Here is a 23,332-nt window from a genome sequence, read left to right on the forward strand (position 1 = left end):
CTGCTGTCCATTTTAGGAACTGTCCAGAGCAGCATATGTTTGCAATGGGGATTTTCTCCTGCTCTGGACAGTTCCTAAAATGGACAGCAGAGGTCAGCAGAGAGCAAAGTGGTCGTGACATCAGAGGAAATGCATTTCTTTTATGGATTTCCCTTTAGTATACAGCCCCTAAAAAGTACTGAAAGGATTAAGATTTTTTTAATAGAAGGGATTTACAAACCTGTTTAATCTTCTGGTACCAGATGATAAAAAAAAAAAAAAAAAAAGTTTTTCACGGGAGTACCCCTTTAAGTATTTAGACCCTTACTTAGTACTTAGTTGAAGCACCTTTGGCAGTGATTACAGCCTCAAGGTTTATACACCGGGACCTGGGATTTTGTGCCATTCTTCTTTACAGATCCTCTCAAGCTGTCAGGTTGGACTGAGACCATCAGTTGAAGCCATTTTCAGGCTTCTCCAAAGATGTTCAATTGGGTTTAATCCAGGGTTCTGATTTGCTGGCCCAGTTCCAGAGCTCTCTGGATCATGTTCTCTGTACTTTGTTCCATTCACCATGCTTTTTCTCAACCATGACGAGTCTTCCTGTCCCAGCCGCTGGAAAACACCTCCATGCTTCGCTGTAAGGGTGGTATTGTGCCGGTGATGGGCAGTGCCTGTTTTTTTCCGGACACAACACCTATAATTGAGGCTAAATACTTCAATCTTGGTATCTTTAGACAAGAGAATCTTGTTTTGCAGTCTGAAGGTCCTTTAGGTGCTTTTCTTGAAATCTCTTTCTGGATATTCTGCCATAAGCCCAAATTGATAGAGTGCTGCAGTTATAGCTGACCTTTTTGAAGATTATTCCATCTTAAAGTAATATCTTTAGAGCTCAGCCAGTGTCACCATTGGGTTCTTTGTCATCTCTCTTACCAAGGCCCTTCTCATCTGATTACTTTATTTGGTGAGCTAGCCAGCTTTAGGCAGAGTTTTATCCAAACTTTTTCCATTTAAGAATTATGGATGCCACTGAGCTCTTGGGAAAACATTTTTGCACCCTTCTTTAGATCTGTGGCTCCACACAGTACTGTCTCAGAGCTCTACAGGCAGTTTTTTCCACCTTATGGCTTGGTTTTTGCTCTGATATGCATTGCCAGCTATGGGAGCTTATATAGACAGGGCTGTATCTTTCCAGATCATCCAATCAGCTGAATTTACCACCGGTGACTCCAATCAAGGTGTAGAAACATTTCAGAGAGGATTAAGAGACATGGCAATATTCTTTAAAAAGCTACCATTTTTTATTCCATTTTGAACTTCAAGACTTTTGAAAATGATATAGATGAATAAATATACGATAGTAATATCAGAACAGAAAAAATATTGTTAAACTAATTAATGGCCTTATTATGACTTATACATCAAAACTGTGAAAATGACGGCTTAGCTTAATTAGGTGTTAATACTGCAGCGGGTATTGAAATGTAATATATTTTTACAGTCGGCACTTCAGTTTCTGGAAGGATATGGAAGAGAAGACATTACCATCGCAGAATTAGATGGGAATTCTAATTCTTTATGGACTATTAGCCCTCCAAGTAGACAGTCAATGATAAACAGCCTAAATAGCCTGGAACATGACTTCACACTTGTTATCTCTTGGATCATCCAGCGGTAAGCTAAACTGGACAGTAGATATGTACAATATGCATCAATTCAAGTGTAATAACGTGAGACTTAGCTATCTACTATATAATGTAGACTCATCTCTGTGTGTGTTTTAGTATGTTCTTCTTAAAGGGCTACTCCACCCCTAGACATCTTATCCCCTATCCTTTGGATAGGGGATAAGATGTCTGATCGCGGGGGTCCTGCTGCTGGGGACCCCCACAATATAGCATGCGGCACCCACCTGTTTCTTGTCCGGTAGCTCTGGAGGGTCTGGGTCCTTTGGATAGGGGATAAAATGTCTAGGGGTGGAGTACCCCTTGAAATTAGGGATACACCGATACTAGTTTGTGCAATCCACAGCAGATTATGTACATGTGAATGTACCCTAAGGGCCCATTCACACTACAGAATTTCTGCCTGAAAATATTACAAGCCCAGATTCCATCTGCTAGGACTGCTTGGACATACACATCTCCATAGACAACAATGCATTTCCAAACGGATTCCACAGAAACAATGAACATGTTCATTCTGGAGTCCGGAATTTCTGCGGCAGGATTCTAAGCGGCAGAAATTCTGCAGTGAGAACTGTGCAGCCGAATCCTAATGAACACAATTGAAGGCTGCTGCACCACAATTTCCAAGCTGAATTTCTAAATGGAATACAACTCAGATATTCTGTAGTGTGAACTGTGCAGCAGAATCCAAATGAAAACAATGGAAGGCTGCTGCACCACAATTTTGGAGCTGAATTTCTAAACAGAATACTGCTTGGAAATTCTGTAGTGTGAATGAGCCCTGAGAGTTGCAGCCCAAAGAGTTGCATTATAGTGGAAGCTCTTTCTCAGCATTGTATTATGGGGTGGTCACTCGCTATGTCAGGAAGCAGTTGTAACTATACAGTGACTCCCGACCTACGATGGCCCCGACATACGATCATTTCAACATACGATGACCTCTCAGAGGCCATCGCATGTTGAAGGCAGCATCAACATACGATGCTTTTGTATGTCGGGCCATCGCATAAACGGCTATCCGGCAGCGAAGACTGCTACAGCTGCCACTGGATAGCCATTTATGTTGCAAAACTACAACACCCAGCATGCCCGGACAGCCGTTGGCTGTCCTGGCATGCTGAGTGTTGTAGTTTTGCAACATCTGGAGGTCCGCAGGTTGTAGACCACTGTCCTATACTTTACATTGCATGGATCCCTCAACATACGATGGTTTCAACAAACGATGGTTCATTTGGAACGGATTACCATCGTATGTTGAGGGACCACTGTAGTCAGATTGTATTATTATATACCTTCACTGTACAGTCAGTAGTAACACAGTTTATTTATCTTTTTTGTACCAATTTAGAAATATGAGTCTTGGAGCTAAGTCGGAAATCACTGGTGAGAAATACACTTCCTCTTTAAGCAATGAAACACGGGTAGCAATAGCGGAAATGATGGCCTCAGACGAAACAGAATCACAGACAGTGTGAGTATACTATACAAAAACAATCCGTTCTAAACTTGACTTAAAGGGGTTCTCTGGTGCTTACACATCTTATCCCCTATCCAAAGGATAGGGGATAAGATGCCTGATCACGGGAATCCCACCGCTGGGGACCCCCGTGATCTTACACGCGGCACCCCGTTTGTAATCAGTCCCCGGAGTGTGTTCGCTCCGGGTCTGATTACCGACGACCACCGGGCCGGTGGCGTGTGATGTCACGCCTCCGCCCCCTTGTGACCTCACGCTCCGCCCCTCAATGCAGGCCTACGGGAGGGGGCGTGATAGCTGTAGGCTTACATTGAGGGGCAGAGCGTGATGTCACAAGGGGGCGGAGGCGTGACGTCACACGCCGCAGGCCCGGTGGTCGTCCGTAATCAGACCCGGAGCGAACACACACCGGGGACTGATTACAAACGGGGTGACGCTTGCAAGATCCCGGGGGGTCCCCAGTGGCAGGACTCCCGCAATCAGGCATCTTATCCCCTATTCTTTGGATAGGGGATAAGATGTGTAAGCACCGGAGAACCCCTTTAATAGGTATTTGCATTAACATCTACCACCATAGTAATGGCCCTTTAGTACTCATGTAAACATGGAAGACATTTTTAATCTTGATTCTATGCTGAGATATGATCACCTGCAGTTACAGCCTGATGGTTAAAGAAAAAAGCTGAAGAAAACATGTCCCCTTCTAATTCAGGCTCAGTGTAATAGTGCAGGCCTTGTGAGGAACCATATACAACACTCTACATCCTATCTGGCTTGACTATAGGCAGTTATAGATCTACTAGTGGTGAGGTTTACAATTATGACTATATTTTCCACTGGTTTTATAATACACAAGATTTTAGTGTGTAACATAGTAACATGGTAAGATAGTTCATAAGGTTGAAAAAAGACCAGAGTCCATCAAGTTCAACCTATAACCCTAATAAGTCCCTATTGAGTTGAGTTGATCCAGAGGAAGGCAAAAAAACACTCATACTAGAGGTAAAAATTCCTTCCCGACTCCAAATATGGCAGTTAGAATAAATCCCTGGATCAACGTTCTGTCCCTATAGATCTAGTATATATAACCAGCTATGTTATTATTCTCCAAAAATGCATCCAGCCCCTTTTTGAACTCTATTACAGAGTTCCCCATGACCACCTCCTCCGGGAGAGAATTCCACAATCTCACTGCTCTTACAGTAAAGAACCCCCGTCTGTGCTGGTGTAGAAACCTTCTTTCCTCTAGATGTAGAGGATGCCCCTTTGTTATAGATACAGTCCTGGGTAGGAATAGATCATGGTAAAGATCTCTGTATTGTCCCCTGATATATTTATACATAGTTATTAGGTCTCCCCTAAGCCTTCTTTTTTCTAAACTAAATAACCCCAAATCTTTCTGGGTAATTTTAAGTGATCAAATGTTCTTTTTCTGGTTCATCTGCAGTAAGGTTGGAAGCTATATTTTAGATCAGCATTATGCCTTTTTGTCTGTTTGGCAAGATTTCTGGCCTTTCTTAGGCTCCTTTTTACTTGCAGATCTATGCTCAGTAGGAGTGCCAGTCTATCAGATCAGCCCTTTTTTAGTCAGTCTTTTATATCATTCAAAGATTGTGCAGCCCTTCATGTGCATTATTGTTGGCATCGCATCAAGAAGAGATGTGAGTCTGATCAACATTGATTTTTAGGGCCGCACTGTCCCAGTGACTGCTTGTTCATTGGCCGATCGCTGAATCTTTTACAAGGGGCAGTAATTGGTCTGTTCAGCCAATATTTGCTGTATGTAGAAGGCCCTTAACCTTTTAAGGACTCAGGGTTTTTCCGTTTTTGCATTTTCGTTTTTTCCTCATTACCTTTAAAAAATCATAACTCTTTCAATTTTGCACCTATAAAATCATATGATGGCTTATTTTTTGCGCCACCAATTCTACTTTGTAAAGGCATCAGTCATTTTACCGAAAAATCTACGGAAAAACGGAAAAAAAATCATTGTGCAACAAAATTGGGAAAAAAAACGCCCTTTTGTAACTTTTGGGGGCTTCCGTTTCTACACAGTACATTTTTCGGTAAAAATGACACCTTATCTTTATTCTGTAGGTCCATATGATTAAAATGATACCCTACCTATATTGGTTGGATTTTGTCTACATGCAGGAAAATGTATACGTTTAAAATTGTTCTGTTCTGACCCCTATAACTTTCTAATTTTTCCGGGTATGGGGCGGTAGGGCAGCTCATTTTTTGCGCCGTGATCTGAAGTTTTTAGCGGTACCATTTTTGCATTGATAGGACTTATTGATCACTTTTTATTCCTTTTTTCATGATATAAAAAGTGACCAAAAATACACTATTTTGGACTTTGGAATTTTTTTGTGCGTACGCCATTTACCGTGCGGTTTAATTAACGATATATTTTTATAATTTGGACATACGCATGCGTCGATAGCACATATGTTTATTTTTATTTACACTGTTTTTATTTATATGGGAAAAGGGGGGTGATTCAAACTTTTATTAGGGGAGGGGTTAAATGATCTTTATTAACTTTTTTTTCTCAAATTTTTTTTGCAGTGTTATAGCACCCATAGGGACCTATAACACTGCACACACTGATCTTTTACATTGATCACTGGTTTCTCATAGGAAACCAGTGATCGATGATTCTGCCGCTTGACTGCTCATGCCTGGATCTCAGGCACTGAGCAGTCATTAAGGCGATCGGACACCAGGAGGCAAGGTAGGAGACCCTCCTCATGTCCAGCAGCTGTTCGGGACACCGCAATATCGCCACGACGATCCCGAACAGCTCCCTGAGCTAACCTGCATAGTTTCACTTTCACTTTAGACCCGGCGTTCAACTTTGAACGCCGCGTCTAAAGGGTTAATTGCGCGCCGCACTGCGATCAGTGCAGCGCGCTATTAGCCACGGTCCCGGCCGTTGTTAGAGGCCGGGCCCGACCAGCTGTGGCCCCGCGTTATAGATCGGGAGCGGACTCATGACATACCGGTACGTCATGAGTCCTTAAGGGGTTAAAGAGTACCTCTCATGATATTGTTACATTTTATAATCCTCCCACTTCACTGCCCCCATTATAATAAACCACACCCTGCCTTTATTTTTATAATTTTTTTGGTTTTCTACCTTGATTTTGCTCAGTCAGATTCACAGACTGGAAAGGGGCTAAGTGTGCTAAGGCTGCAACTCCAGACTGCATTTCTTGATTTTGGCTAGCAGGAGTACAAAGTCTGTGCAAGAGATGGGGGGAAATGTGCTCTGGACAGTAGAGAGACACCTAGTGGCAGCTTCTTTAAACACAAAGAAAACATAGAAAACAAAAAAAAATTAAAACAAAGCACATTACAAAGATTTTTACTTACCATAAGGCGTGCAATAGCAAAAATTAGTTTTAATGATAGTGCATATTTAAGTGATCAGGTCATATAATATGCTCTGTGTACTCCGACTCTTGTTAGTTGTTTTTTTTACAGAACTGGTTGATGTCATTGTTGCACTTAAGTATATATATATTTTTTTACTGTTTTGCTAGAGTGCTTGAAAACATTTATCCATGGTATATCAAAGCACCAAGTGATTCTATAGCAAAGCCTATACTGCAACTTCTCCACAGTAAGTATTACGTTTCATGAAACATATGGTAAGAGTAGTATAGAAACATAAATACCCAGATGTTTTCATCTGTATGTTTTTTTTAAACAGAGCAAGAATTTACGAATATCACTGTCAGCCTCAAGAGAAATGGTACTGGTGAATTTGCTCAGGAGTGGTGGGTTCTTAATCAGACTAGGAAGCATTTTTCACAAAGCGTTGGCTTGGAACTATTTGTTTTTAGTGATAAAGTCAGCCCTCCTAGCCTTGGATTTCTAGCCGGTTATGGGTAAGCATCTTCGCACTCAAACAGGATTAAAAAAGTATCATATTCATGCAGTAGAAAAAATAAACAAAAAAACTGTGCTGAAATTGCTGTTTATTCTACAACCCCCCCCCCCCCCCCCCCCAAAAAAAAAAAAAAAAATTTGCATTTTACAAAAAATGTTTAAGGTTATGGCTTTCAGGGGGACATGATGAGAAAATCTACTTAAAGTGACGCCCTGCGTCCCCAAGAGGTTAAACCTATTTTCAACTGTGTAATAATTTAACATATATTGGTTAAAAGGGTTATTTTACTAACTTTCTGTGGTCTTTCATGCTTTCCTTATGCTTTTGATGCAAACTGTCTACTCTGTTGTCCCCACTTTGCCTAACTTTCTATCTGGTGAACATATTGTAATGGACTTCCTTTTTCTGTGTACACTCTAGCTTGGAATTCAGCCACCTCTATAGCTTATAGTTATGTTGGAGTGTAGTTGGAGTTAGAGATGGCTGAATTCCCAGCTAACCTTACACAGGAACAGGATGTCCATTACAGGATGGACACCAAGAGGAATTCTAGCCAATGCTACTCCGTCCCTAGACATGTTATCCTGCCACTGGGACCGCCCACTATCTACGTGCAGCACCCAGCATTCTAAACAGTATGTTTAGAATGCTGGGTTCCCGCGGCAGGGGACCTTACATCACGCCATGCCCCCTCGTGATGTCACACCATGCCCCCTCCTATAGACATGAATGGAGGGGCGGCACGGGGGGGGGGGGGCATGACTTGATTTCATGTCCCCCGCCGCAGAACCCAGCATTCTAAAGATACTGTTTAGAATGTCGGGTGCTGCACAGAGATCATGGGGGTCCCAGCATCAGGGTCCCAGCATCGGGACCCCAGCGATCAGACATCATATCCCCTATCCTTTGAATAGGGAATAAGATTTATAGGGGCAGAGTAGCCCTTTAACCCCTATCGACAGGATCAGTGTTCCAATTTTTCTGGCGAATTGAAGTGGCGGTTGTGTACAGCTTCCTTTGTTATCTATAGTAGTTGTCAGGGAAAGCAGAGTATAGCTCACAACTTTCTCTGGCAGCTCCCAAAGGCAATGAATTGAGCCCCAGAGCACATGTGCAACTTCTGCTTTATTCTTCTGGGTGACTCAGGATTCCACTCCCAGCTGTTGGACCCCCTGCGATCATACACTTATGCCCTATCTTGTGGATAGGAGGAAAGGGTTATTGGCTGGAATACCCCTTTAATACCATTTACCCTGAGTATCAAATACTTAACTATTTATTGATGTTAATCAGTAATGAAGTAAAATATGTCTAACATGATTTATATTTGTTATTTTCAGAATTATGGGATTATATGCTTCTGTGGTACTCGTAATAGGGAAATTTGTCCGAGAGTTCTTCAGTGGAATATCTCACTCCATCATGTTTGAGGAACTACCAAATGTGGACCGTATCCTGAAATTATGCACAGACATTTTCCTAGTAAGAGAGACTGGAGAATTAGAACTGGAAGAAGATTTGTATGCCAAATTAATATTCTTATACCGCTCACCAGAAACTATGATCAAATGGACAAGAGAAAAAAATAAATAATATTAATGAACTCAGTGATTCAGTTGACTTCATTTGGATTATTCTAAGCACAATATTCCCATAGCTCTCTTAAGAGCTTGGACTCTTGCAATGAAGAAGCAGTTACCTTTAAAGCGCAACAAAGCTACAGAGGGTCAAGTATTTTATGGATCTAAAGCCAACACTATCACTGTAACTTTTCTTTACATATCTTCTTCGATGGTATGGCCAATACAAAGTGAGAGTGGAAATACAGTAAGACGACTGTACAAGTGTTTCTTCAGCAAGACATCTCCAGGAATGTTCAGTATGCTGCTTTAGAGTGTCCGAAACCCTTGAAATGAGAATTGGTTGTTTTTTTCAATCATTCTGACAGGACTAACTGCAGCAAAGGGTAAATAAGTGACTGCACAATTGCCTGTTGTAGGGAACGTGTATGCATTAAAGCCTCACTCTACATACCGAAAAACACAAACTGACAATCTTCTTAACTGCCTTATAATATTGGAACTTCCCAACAGAATATTTTCATCGATGATTTAAATTTTTCTCAGGAAAATAAAAAAATACACCACAAATTGTACAAAAAATAATAATGTAGAGATAGTGCAAGGCCTTGTCAACAGCTGTCCCTGTTGTTACTGGCTGGGATGCATGCCTCTAACCTATACCTACAGAACCTTACTTATATGTTTTGTTTCTAGTTGGAGAAGGAAAATGTTTACATGACATATTGACATTTCTTTTTACTACAGTCTTAATTTTATGTCCATAGTTTACCATAAAAATGGCTTTTACGTATTTATTTTTAAACTCAAACATCAAACGTCACAATATACAAATAGGATTAAAATGATGATCAGCTGGCTAAGAGAAAATATGGAGAAAGCCGTGCTGGGAAATTTACTTGAAATTAATGTCCTTACATTCTCAATTTGCAGCCAAAACAAGTAAAATACTGGAGTAGTTTTTTTTTTTTTTTTATTATTATTATTATTATTATTATTTTTGACCTGTACATTCCTTATAATTTAACTAAGGGCTACTAGTTAATAAACACTGTTTGTAAATTGCTAAATGTAATATACAAAGGCATGCACTTATGTACAGTAGTTTTCAATGTGGCCCATGTTAAAGTGAATAGTGCAAATAATTTCCAAGGGTGAAAGTTTTATTGCTCATTTTATTCATTCACTCAAACAGTCAGTCATTCTTCTTTATGATTTACCTGTTATGTATGCACCAAAGGTAGCCATGTTCCTGCTTGTCAGTAATTGGTACACTCTAAGCAGCACCATTATGGGGTAAATCAGGGCGGTATTCACATTGTGTTGGATTTCACTGGCATCCAGAGGCATAACCATCAGGAGTCCAACAACCAATAAAGTAGTTCATGCAGTTTGACATCTAATCTAATATTATTGTATTCTTTTTATCACTGAAACAATAGGATGTTTTAGGAGAATCTCTTCTGAAGCTTGCTGCTATAAAAGGACCCTTACATATACTGTATGTCATTAAACAAGTCATTTAGAGAGAATGTTTTAACCACTAAATTCTAGTCCCAAAGTCATCATACTGTAAAATTGGAATGATGAGCTATTCCCTGGAAGTTAGAATGACCTTAAAAGTATTTATTTCTCTACTTTGTTGATAAAAAAAAAAAAATACAAGATAAAAATCTGTTTTACTTCCTTGAATCTCACATTGCATGATGAAGAAGCAGCAGGTGCTATGGTCATATAACTGCTGTAACATTTTACTGATAATGGATGACGTTTGTAGAATACTGTTTGCGTGACATGGGACTTTTCCAATGGCTGCTTTTTTTCTTACAAAGAAAAAACATTTTAAAATAAATTTTTTTCACAATCTGTTTTTTTGTCATAAATCTTAGCAGGAGAATGGAAACATACAGTATCGGATTTATATGTGTTGTAAAAAATGTGACTAAAATAGTTATCTAGATTTTAAGATTGAAAATATGTTGCTGTTATAGAGGATGTACAGAAAAGTTAAAGTGTACCTGTCCTTTAGGATAAGCTGCCCTGTGTGTGTACATGAGAAGAAACACTATTTCTGACCATTCTATAACTTGTATATGACATTTCAGCAGATTTCTGCTCAGCAGGATTTAGCTCTAATTTTCAGTTGTTCATATGTTAGTAGGTGTAGCCTAACCTTTGTGATTAGGGATGAGTGAATCAAATCTGACAAATCTGTATTCATTAAGAATTTCAGGAAAAATTGCTTCATTAAACTCCATTTAGTGCGGTCCAGGCTCCAGGCATCGGGCATCTAAAATGGCAGATCCACATGTGAGGACATGAAGCAAGGAATCCTGGGAAGGCGGGAACAAGGGTCGGTGGGATGACCCTGAATCACATGTAGCATGCAGCCTATCAGCAACCAATCAGCCTTGTGATGTCACAGCCCTATAAAATCAGCAGCCATCTTGCATCTCTGCAGAGAGAGAGGGACAGAGAGCAGTGTGTGTTGCACATAAAAGCATTTTTACAGCAGCGATTCACCTCCCAGTCACATCAGCGTTCTATTGCAGAGAAAAAGGGACAGAGAGCAGTGTGCTGCACATAAAAGCTTTTTTTACAGCAGCAATTCACCTCAAAACCAGCCTAGAAGGGAGTGAGATTGAGAGAGAAAGTGCAATTTTGGGTGTAGTACACAGCGACTGTGTGCTGCAGCACTGGTGTGTACAAAAACTGAAAAGCTAATAGTAGCCAGCCAGTTTGGGTGAACAGAGCACTAAAAGCGTATTGTCCTCTATTAAATGTAACCTGTGTGTACATCTAAGTGGTGTACCATTTTGTTCTTGTTAAAGTCTTAAGGGCCTAGATACTGTGAAAGCCCAGCCAAAAATAAACACCTGCTTATGTTGAAGACAAATACTGTTTTTCAGCATACTGGAGCGCATTGTCCTCACCTCATAAGTGCATACCTCTAAGTGGTGTACCATTTTGTTAATGTTAAAGTCTTAAGGGCCTAGATACTGTGAACAAACACACTTTGCAGGCAGCTCTCTCTCCCGTACCACCACTACAAGTGCACGGACTAGCCAACAGCGTCCCCGGACCGGATCAGTTAAAGCAGAAATGGACATCCAGCGCTTGGTGCAGTAAAACCAGGTGCTTTATTGTAGGATCATAAGACACAAACATACATAAGGACAAACACCGACTCGTTTTGGACCATTACTGGTCCTTAGTCATGGCATAACACATATATTTAAGCGTACTGGAGCACATTTTCCTCTCCTCATAAGTGCATATCACATACGTACATCTAAGTGGTGTAACTTTTTTTTTCCTGTTAAAGTCTTAAGGGCCTAGATACTGTGAAAGGCCAGCCAAAAATAAACACCTGCTGGTGTTGTAGACAAATACTGTTTTTAAGCGTACTGGAGCGCATTGTCCTCCCCTCATAAGTGCATACCACATACGTACATCTAAGTGGTGTACCATTTTGTTCCTGTTAAAGTCTCCAGCTACCTCCAGGCTGTATTATTCAGCCATTATATGGTCTCCTCATGCTTCCGACAACTCCAGGCTGTGTCATTCAGCCACTATATGGTCTCCTCATGCTGCCCGCCAACTACAGGCTGTCATTCAGCCACTATAAGGTCTCCTCATGCTTATGCCAACTTCAGGCAGTGTCACTGTACCGCCAAGTGGTCTCCTTATGCTGCTGGCACATTCAATAAAACTTTTTAGGTTCATCTATTTGAAATCTTCAATTTAAATGTAAAAAAATATCTTTAATCTTTTCAATTGTGAGGCCCTATGATCTTGTCAGGCTGTTGCCACCTCCAGGCTGGGTCATTCAGCCACTATATGGTCTCCTCATGCTGCCGCCACCTCCACACTGTGTCATTCAGCCACTAAATGGTCTTCTCATGATGCCGCCAACTCCAGGTTGTCTCATTCAGCCACTATATGGTCTCCTCATGCTGCCGCCAACTAAAGGCTGTGTCATTCAGCCACTATATGGTCTCCTCATGCTGCCGCCAACTCCAGGCTGTGTCATTCAGCCACTATATGGTCTCCTCATGCTGCCGCCAACTACAGGCTGTATCATTCAGCCACTATATGGTCTCCTCATATCCAGGCTCTGTCATTGTGAGGCTCTGTGACAGTGATTCTTATAGCAATGCCTCTAATCTACATGTCATACTGAATAACATTATTATTTTACTAACCCAGCACAGACCCTATGTGTTTTACAGAAAGGCAAAGTGTTCTACACCCCTATTGAGGCTCTCTGGAAGCCAGAAATAGCCATTTTTATTACAGATTTGCCACAAATAAATTTGGACCAAACCAAATTTTTTATAAATTCCCTCATCTCTATTTGTGATGTCTCCCATACACTGCATATGCACAAAAGGGGGATCTTGTTTTCCTATGTCATTATACACACCCTATAAACAGCAGTAGCATGGATGGCATTACAGAGCAGTAGTGAACTGTCTAATCTGTGATTGAAGCCCTTTAACTTACAGTTAGCTCTTGTATAGTTTTCTGCACTCTCTTTGTGTCTCTCTCTGCCTCCCATCCACGCCAGCTGGAGGCCTTCTATAGGCATCGATCACACTGAGTAATGCTTTGCAGTAGCATAGTATTGTTCTCTTGTTCTGTGTGAGCAATCTAATCATTGCCTATAAAAGTCCCCAAGAAAATACAGTATAAAAAGACCCCACCTAATAAATGTTCAATTCAAAGCCCATTTTTCTAAAATAAATAAAATAAACATATTTTCTATCGCTGCATGTGGAATTGTCTGCATATTTTTGGTCACATATATCAGAATAAAAAAGCCAATTTAGATGCCTCTGTTACCTTTGACAGCAGGCATCTAAAGGGTTTATAGCTGGCCCAGGTGATTGCCGAACGCCAGCTATTAGCGGTGGCTCAGGCTACAGAAATGAACCGAGGACCTCTGGATGTGGAACAGGATCATGTCAGTAGCCTGCTCTATATGTCCTTAACAGACCAATTATATATATATATATATATATATATATATATATATATATATATACAGGAAGAAAATGAAATGGACTTAATAATATAGGAGTTAATAACCATCTAATATAGGAGTTTAAACCCCCCCCCCCCACAAAAAATTATAAAATTATATATACAATTAAAGGCATATGTTAAAGTTTAAAATGCATTGCATATTCTAAAAATCCTTGTGTAGAACTGTATAACAATGAAAAACAAGAAGAAATGGAAATAGTTTAAGCACTCCCCACCATGTTAAGCTTTGCCTTTGCCAAAATCGTTCACTTTTGGTAGTTTGTACACATCCTCACATCCTCATCTTCTTGTAATAACAAAAACACTCTGTTTTCAAAAGTGTAGGTTGTGCGGTATAAAATTTGACCACAGAATTAGTCGCACGGATGGTGCAACAAAAATTTAGGCGCATAAACCGAGAAAAAAAGTCAGATGAACTTAGTATTTCTAGCAGTATTTAACATGAATATGCATTAAAAGCATTGAGAGTGAACTTGAAATAGGCATCTTACACAAAGTTACCTGTATTTTTTGGGTTCAATCAAACATATAGCTTTTCTACCTGGGTTTAATGAAATATTTCTCACAGAAAAGGATTGTAGTAACACATGTTTTGCTATACATATGTTCATTCCCTTTATGTGTATTGGAACTAAACCAAAAAAGGGAGGAAAAAAAGCAAATTGGACATAATGGAACACCAAACTCCAAAAATGGGCTGGACAAAATTATTGGCACCCTTTCAAAAATTGTGGAAAAATAAGATTGTTGTTGTCCGGTCGCATGCGCTGGCCGTGAGTGCATTGTCTCCCCTGCTGCCGGCTGGGCTGGGATTCCCATTGTGGGATGCGCCCGCATGCGAATCCCATCACGTCACTTATCACGGTCCTCTGCTGCTTCCTTGTCTGTCTCTCAGATGTGGCGCGCATGTCCTCTTCTCCTAGGGCGCGCGCGCCGGAGCTCTGAAATTTAAAAGGCCAGTACGCCCATAATTATGTGCAACACCTGACACTACTCTATAAGTCCCTGCACCTCCCACTCTTCCCTGCTGGATCTTCAGCCCCTAGCCTGAGATTAAGCATTCCCTATTGTCTGTTTGCCTTGCCTGTGTATTTTGACCCTTCCACTATGTTATTTGACTACGCACCTTTGCCGCCTGCCTTGACCTTCTGCTAAGTCCGACTACGCCTCTGTCTCATCCTTCTGTACCTCGTCTTGCCTAGTTACCTGTGTGGTCGAGTCATATCGGGGTTAGCGACCTGAGTGTCGCCTGCCGCAGCAAGCCGATCCTGCCTTACGGCAGGCTCTGGTGAAGACCAGCTGCACCTTAGACTCCGCTCCCCGATACGGCCCATGTCATCTGCCACACAGGTTAGAGGATCCACATCCAGCAGTGTTACTATTGTTTCAAGCACGTGATGCTCATTTAAACACACCTATGGCAAGTAACAGGTTTGGGCAATATAAAAATCACACCTGAAAATAGATATAAAAGAGAGAAGTCCACTTAGTATTTGCATTGTGTGTCTGTGTGCCACACTAAGCATGGACAACAGAAAGAGGAGAAGAGAACTGTCTGAGTACTTCAGAACCAAAATTGTGGAAAAGATCAACAATCTCAAGGGTACAAGTCTATCTCCAGAGATCTAGATGTGCGCAACATTATCAAGAAGTTTGCAACCCATGGCACTGTAGCTAATTTCCCTGGGCGTTGATGGAAGAGAAAAATTTATGAAAGGTGTCGACGCAGGATAGTCCGGATGGTGGATAACCAGCCCCAATCAAGTTACAAAGATATTCAAGTTGTCCTGCAGGCTCAAGGAGCATAAGTGTTAGGGCAAACTATCCATTGACATTTAAATGAAATGAAACGCTATGGCAGGAGACCCAGGAGGACCCCACTGCTGACACAGAGACATAAAAAAGCAAGACTAAATTTTGCCAAAATGAACTTGATTAAGCCAAAATCCTTCTGGAAAAACGTCTTGTGGACAGATGAGACCAAGATAGAGCTTTTTGGTAAAGCACATCATTCTACTGTTTACCGAAAACGGAATGAGGCCTACAAAGAAAAGAACACAGTACCTAGAGTGAGATATGGTGGAGGTTCAATGATGTTTTGGGGTTGTTTTGCTGCCTCTGGCACTGGGTGCCTTGAATGTGTGCAAGGCATCATGAAATCTGAGGATTACCAACGGATTTTAGGTCGCACTGTACAGTCCAGTGTCAGAAAGCTGGATTTGTATCCGAGAACTTGGGTCTTCCAGCAGGACAATGACTCCAAACATACGTCAAAAAGCACCCAGAAATGGGTGGCAACAAAGCGCTGGAGAGTTCTGAAGTGGCCAGCAATGAGTCCAAATCTAAATCCCTTTGAACCCCTGTGGAGAGATCTTAAAATTGCTGTTGGGAAAAGGTGCCCTTCCAATAAGAGAGACCTGGAGCAGTTTGCAAAGTAAGAGTGGTCCAACATTCCGGCTGAGAGGTGTAAGAAGCTTATTGATGGTTATAGGAAGCGACCGATTTCAGTTTTTTTCCCAAAGGGTGTGCAACCAAATATTAAGTTATGGGTGCCAATAATTTTGTCCAGACCATTTTTGGAGTTTGGTGTGACATTATGTCCAATTTGCTTTTTTTCCTCCCTTTTTTTGTTTAGTTCCAATACACACAAAGGGAATAAACATCGGTATAGCAAAACGTGTTACTGCAATCCTTTTCTGTGAGAAATACTTCATTTTCTTAAAAAATTTAAGGGGTGCCAACATTTACGGCCATCACTGTAAATACGCTTTAAAAGCATTGAGAATGAAAGTTGAAAGTTTCTCCACCACATGACTGGTATGTGAGTGACCAATAACCCCAAAAACATAACAATAACCTCTTAATCTGTTTAACCCCTTAAGGACCGAGCCCTTTTTACACCTTAAGGACCGGAGCGTTTTTTGCAATTCTGACCACTGTCACTTTAAACATTAATAACTCTGGAATGCTTTTAGTTATCATTTTGATTCCGAGATGGTTTTTTCGTGACATATTCTACTTTAACTTAGTGGTAAAATGTTATGGTAACTTGCATCCTTTCTTGGTGAAAAATCACCAAATTTGATGAAAAAAATGAAAATTTTGCATTTTTCTAACTTTTAAGCTCTCTGCTTGTAAGGAAAATGGATATTCAAAATATTTTTTGTCCAGCGATCTGCGGCAATCGCCGACAAGGGGGGACATAATGACCCCCCTGGGCGATATGCCGGGATGCCTGCTGAACGATTTCAGCAGGCATCCGGCTCCGGCTCCCCTCCGGCTAGCGGTGGGGGCCGGAAATGCTCAGGGCGTATCCATACGCCCTCGGTCCTTAAGGACTTGGAGGGGTTAAAAAAAATGTCTGGTAAAGGAATTGTTGGACATGGTACAGGAAAGAGCACCCCTCCCATGTATTCTGCCAGTAAGCATGTTGATGGCAATACCAGCACCAGTACAGGTAACAGCAGTAGCCAGCTTCCCTGTGATAGTAGTAGCATTAACATCAGCAAGAAAAAGTTTCCACTGTCTTCCAAAGGATGTGTGGTTTTGGAAGATAATACAGCCCTTGTGGACTGGTTGACTCTTTCTTGGTCATCTAAGGGGGAGGAAGAGTCTTACAATATGACATTAACCCCTTAAGGATGCAGCCCTTTTTCACCTTAAGGACTGAGCCCTTTTTCGCAATTCTGACCATTGTCGCTTTACGAATTAATAACTCGAAAACGCTTTTACTGAATATTCTGATTCTGAGATTGTTTGTTTGTGACATATTCTACTTTATTTTGGTGGTAAATTTTCAGCGTTACTTGCATCCTTTTTTGGTGAAAAATCCCCAAATTTCATGAAAATTTTGCATTTTTCTAACTTTGCAGCTCACTACTTGTAAGGAAAATGGATATTCCCAATAAATTTTATTTTTATTCACAAATACAATATGTCCACTTTATGTTGGCATCATAAAATGGACATATTTTTGCTTTTTGAAAAAAATTAGAGGGCTTCAAAGTAGAGCAGCAATTTTCAAAAAATTTATGAAAATTGCAAAATCTGAAGGGACAGATGTTACAGAAATACAACTCCCAGCATGCCTGGGCAGTCTAGGTATGCTGAGAGTTGTAGTTTGGCAACATCTGGAGGGCTACCATTTGGGCACCACTGTAACAGTGGTCTCCAAACTGTGACCCTCCAGATGTTGCAAAACTACAACTCCCAGCATGCCCAGACAGCCTTTGGCTGTCTGGGCATGCTGGGAGTTGCAGTTTGGCCTTCCTAGTGGTTGCCACAGTAAAGATCACTTTACTTTCACTTTCATTTCCCCCCCCCGACCCCCCCCCCCCCCCACCGTCGTTTCCCTACCTGTGCCTGTCTCCAGCGACGATCCGGGGTCCCCACGCATCTTGTCCTCCAGGTACTGGCCTCCATGTTCTCCCCACGACATCCAGTTCTGACCAATTGCAGGGGATAGGAGGAGATCGCAGCACTGCGACTTCGCTCCTAGCCCTCAGGATGATCGGGGCTGTCACTGACAGCTCCGATCATCCCTATTTTCCGGGTGATCGGGTCACCAGAGACCCGATCAGCCCGGAATAGCCGAAAATCGCATGTCTGAATTGACATGCGATTTTCTGCGATCGCCGACATGGGGGGGTCTCAGGACCCCCCTGGAGGATGTGCCGGGATGCCTGCTGAATGATTTCAGCAGGCATCCCGGTCCGGTCCCCAACATGGTGCTGTAAAAATGCTCATCCCAGTTGATGTGTTCCATCATGTCTGTCTTTGCTCTACCCCCCCCCCCCCCCCCCCAGTGCTAAGTAGAAGGATAGCATTAGAAGTTGTGTGAGGGGGGAGCAAGAAGTCCATGATCAGACATCAGAAGTTCATACTGAGAGGAGTAGAGGGATGATAGGAAGGAGTTAAATGAGGATGATAATGATGTTAGAAATGAAGAGTATAGCAGAGGTACATCTGTCAAACGTACTAGAGATAGGCTTGCTGGTAGGATCAGCTCAGGAGCAGTTGATAACAACACTGCAGCATCTGTGGGCTTGAGAAAAAAAACCTTACAGAGGAGGGGTACAGTTGTGTGGTGGTTTACCTATCACTTTATGGTATCCTGCTGTGTGGAAATTCTTTATTATCTTATTAGATGAAAAAAAAAACAGGTAAGTGCTGTATCTGCAAAAAGAAAGTAAGGCATAGCTATGGTCCGAGTTTAGAAATGCTCTATGTAAGCACATGGAGCGGCATCACATGGCCTGGCTTCAAGCATTACTAGTCCACCACTGCCTGCTGTCTTCTGGCTACAACTATCACTAGTACATCACCCATGCTGTCTGCTGGCTTCTAGAACCACCACAAGTCCACAACCCTTTCTGCTGCATATTGCCAGTAATGCCTACACATACACAACTCATGATTTAAAAAAAAAGGGAAATTTTTTTTATTTATTTATTTAGCTTTTTTTAAACTTAAGCTATCTCTTCTTCACCATTTAAGGACAGCAATCTTATTGCAACTCCCAAAAGGGAGAATTTTTGCAATGCATGGAAAAATTCATTGTGTGGAAAAACCTGTTGCAACTTCCAAAAGGGGAGACTTTTTGATAATTTTCCAAATTTTTAATGTTTACAAAAGCTTCTTTACTATTTTGAGACACCAATCCTGTTGCAGCTCTGCAGACAGAAATTAAGGTATGGTCAGGGCCTGAGTTTATGAATTCTGACTCTATGTACTTTATAACTAGAGATGTTGCGAATTGTTCACCGGCGAACAGTTCCCGGCGAATTTAGCATGTTCGCATTCGCATCGCCGAACATATGTGAAGTTCAATCCGCCCCCTATACTTTAACATTTCAGTAAACTTTGACCCTGTGAATCAGAGTCAGCAGACACATTACAGCCAATCAGCAGCAGTCCCTCCCTTCCAGACCCTCCTACCTCTTGCACGGACGCCATTTTACCCTCATTCAGCATGCTGCAGGCTTAGGAAGTGGAGGGTCAGAGAAGCTGCTCCTGCTGTATAGGGAAAGCGACAGCTAGGTTGCTGCTAGGTGGTGTATTCAGGGTCCAGTTTACTTCTAAAGCACTAGTGTAATATCTGCTTTAAGGACAGCACCCAAAAAAGCCCTTTTTAGGGCTGAAAGATATCAGTCCGTGTGTCTTGCAACAGCTGGAGGCACCCTGGTTGGGAGGGAACTGCTGGTTAAAAGGGGTACTCCAGAATCAAACTTAAGTTCCTTCAAGCAACTAACTACTTTAGTATTCAAAGGGCTGAAAGATATCAGTCCGTGAGTCTTGCAACAGCTGGAGGCACCCTGGTTGGGAGGGAACCGCTGGTTAAAAGGGGTACTCCAGAATCAAACAAGTTCCTTCAAGCAACTAACTACTACAGTATTCAAAGGGCTGAAAGATATCAGTCCGTGTGTCTTGCAACAGCTGGAGGCACCCAAAAAAGCCCTTTTTAGGGCTGAAAGATATCAGTCCGTGTGTCCTGCAACAGCTGGAGGCACTCTTGTTGGGAGGGAACCGTTGGTTAAAAGGGGTACTCCAGAATCAAACTTAAGTTCCTTCAAGCAACTAACTACTACAGTATTCAAAGGGCTGAAAGATATCAGTCCGTGTGTCTTGCAACAGCTGGTGGCACCCTGGTTGGGAGGGAACCGCTGGTTAAAAGGGGTACTCCAGTATAAAACTTAAGTTCCTTCAAGCAACTAACTACTACAGTATTCAAAGGGCTGAAATATATCAGTCCGTGTGTTTTGCAACAGCTGGGGGCACCCTGGTTGGAGACCTCTGCATAAAAGGGGAACTCCGCTAGCAAGCTTTTTTTCTTTAAAGCAACTAACTACTACAGTATTCAAAGGGCTGAAATATATCAGTCCATGTGTTTTGCAACAGCTGGGGGCACCCTGGTTGGGGACCACTGCATAAAAGGGGAACTCCGCTGGCAAGCTTTTTTTCTTTAAAGCAACTAACTACTACAGTATTCAAAGGGCTGAAATATATCAGTCCGTGTGTTTTGCAACAGCTGGAGGCACCCTGGTTGGGGACCACTGCTTAAAAGGGGAACTCCGCTAGCAAGCTTTTTGCTCATTGTCACACTAGTGCAAATCACATTTGGTGTGATAGTTGTGCAAATTAAAAAAAAATCCTTTTTTGTCTGTTAAATAAAATCAGTCGTCACTGTCAGTTCACGGCACAGTTGACATTTTTTTTGCCTGCAGGGCAAATTGTGTCACCCTAGTGCAAATCACATTAGGTGTGACAGTTGTGCAAATTAAAAAAAAAATCCTTTTTTGGCTGTTAAATAAAATCAATCGTCACTGTCAGTTCACGTCACAGTTGCAATTTTTTTTGCCTGCAGGGCAAATTGTGTCACCCTAGTGCAAATCACATTAGGTGTGACACTTGTGCAAATTTAACCCAAAAAATGACAGGCCTGCCGCCACCTACAACACCAGCACCACAGCAGCTTTACTTGAACCGTCAGAGGAGTTATTTACACATCAGTTTGAAGACATGAGTGATGCACAACCATTATTACCAGAGGATGTAGTTAACAGGGATATGTCTCAGTCAGGCAGCATTACACACATGGACGTACGGTGTGATGATGATGTTGTACCCGCTGCTGCTTCCTTTCTTGAGGTGTCAGATAACGGTGAAGGTGTTGATGATGACGATGTGTCCGTGGATGCCACGTGGGTGCCCGCTAGAAGAGAAGAAGAGGGGGAAGTTCAGATGGGGAGACAGAGAGGAGGAGGAGACGAGTTGGAAGCAGGGGGAGGTCGTCGCAAGGAGCTAGTGGCACAGTCAGACAGCATGCATCGGCACACAGGGTCAGCCAGACGGGACGCCAATCAAAGCATGCTGTTGCCACCACCAGAATGCCGTCATCGCAGAGCTCATCAGTGTGGCATTTTTTTTGTGTGTCTGCCTCTGACAACAGCGAGGCCATTTGCAACCTGTGCCAGAAGAAACTGAGTCGTGGGAAGTCCAACACCCACCTAGGCACAACTGCTTTGCGAAGGCACATGATGTCACATCACAAACGCCTATGGGATCAGCACGTCAGTACAAGCAGCACACAAAGTCAAAGCCACCATCCTCCTCCTGGTCCAGCATCTTCAGCCAGGTCAACCACTGCTGCCCTCCTTGCCCCCTCTCAACCATCGGTCTCTCCGTCTCTCGCCTTGAGCGGTTCCTGCTCATCTGCCCACAGTCAGGTGTCTGTCAAGGAGATGTTTGAGTGCAAGAAGACAATGTCTCAAAGTCACCCCCTAGCCCGGCGTCTGACAGCTGGCTTGTCGGAACTGCTAGCCCGCCAGCTTTTACCATACAAGCTGGTGGAGTCTGAGGCCTTTAAAAAAATTTGTAGCCATTGGGACACCGCAGTGGAAGGAACCCAGCCGAAATTTTTTTGCACAAAAGGCAATCCCCAACCTTTACTCCATTGTGCAAAATGAAATTATGGCATGTCTGGCACACAGTGTAGGGGCCAGGGTCCATCTGACCACTGATACCTGGTCTGCAAAGCATGGTCAGGGCAGGTATATCACCTACACTGCGCATTGGGTAAACCTGGTGACGGCTGCCAAGCATGGAATGCGTGGCTCTGCAGAGGAGTTGGTGACAATGCCACGACTTGCAGGCAGACCTGCTGCCACCTCCTCTACTCTTCCTACTCCATCCTCTTCCATAACCTCCTCGGCCGAGTCCTCTTCCACTGCTGCATCTTGCTCCACATCACCGACACCCCCCCCCCCCCAGCTCCCCAGGTGCTATTCCACATCCCGGATACGGCAGTGTCACGCCATCTTGGGGTTGACTTGCCTCAAAGCGGAGAGACACACCGCACCACCGTCCTGCATTATAGAGTCTTCTGGACTTTATGATAATTTAAACTTGAATTTTCAAGAGTACTAACCATTACACAAAGGAACGCTTGTTGCGTGTGATTTTTTTACTTACATTTTCAAAAGTAAGAACAGAAAGGGAAGAACTCTGTTTTTTCATTTGATGAAAATTTTTATTTAGAAAATAATTTCTTCGCCTGTTTCTCCATCCTGCATTATAGAGTCTTCTGGACTCTTGGATATGCGCTTGTTCTTATATTTCAGCCATGTGTACATGCCTAATATTTCTGGCCTCTGGTGCTGCACTTTTTCTGCTGCTGCAATTTTTCTGTCCGCTGCTTTCATCTTGATTTGATGAAAAATTTTATTTTGAAAATTATTTCTCTGTGATTTTCACCGTCCTGCATCATAGAGTCTTCTGGACTTTCTGATTATTTAAACTTGAATTTTCCGGAGTACTAACCATTACACCAAGGAACACTTGTTGCGTGTGATTTTTAAACTTAAATTTTCAAAAATAAAATCCAGAGAGGGATGAACTCTGTTTCTTTATTTGATGAAAAATGTTATTTAGAAAATAATTTCTTTGTCTGTTTGTCCATCCTGCATTATAGAGTCTTCTGGACTCTTGGATATGCTCTTGTTCTTATTTTTCAGCCATGTGTACATGCCTAATTTTTCTGGCCTCTGGTGCTGCACTTTTTATGCTGCCGCAATTTTTCTGGGCGCTGCTACAGCTGCGGCAGCAACAATGCCAAATTTTTGAGCCATGTGTACATGCCTAATTTTTCTGGTACTCTCTACTG

At 42.2% G+C, this 23,332-nt stretch overlaps 1 protein-coding gene across 1 annotated transcript in view; it reads left to right on the forward strand.

Annotated features, from left to right (window-relative positions):
• Positions 1-10,430, forward strand: part of PIEZO2 (piezo type mechanosensitive ion channel component 2) — a 398,577-nt gene extending 388,147 nt beyond the window's left edge. Inside the window, exons 52-56 of the mRNA XM_056521559.1 lie at positions 1,481-1,653; positions 3,016-3,138; positions 6,693-6,772; positions 6,863-7,040; positions 8,383-10,430. Coding sequence (XP_056377534.1) covers positions 1,481-1,653; positions 3,016-3,138; positions 6,693-6,772; positions 6,863-7,040; positions 8,383-8,635 — 807 coding nt within the window. The 3' untranslated portion in view covers positions 8,636-10,430. The remainder of the gene's footprint in view (positions 1-1,480; positions 1,654-3,015; positions 3,139-6,692; positions 6,773-6,862; positions 7,041-8,382) is intronic.
• The last annotated feature ends 12,902 nt before the right edge of the window (positions 10,431-23,332 follow it).

Source organism: Hyla sarda, chromosome 5, assembly GCF_029499605.1.
Source record: "Hyla sarda isolate aHylSar1 chromosome 5, aHylSar1.hap1, whole genome shotgun sequence".
NCBI lineage: Eukaryota > Metazoa > Chordata > Amphibia > Anura > Hylidae > Hyla > Hyla sarda.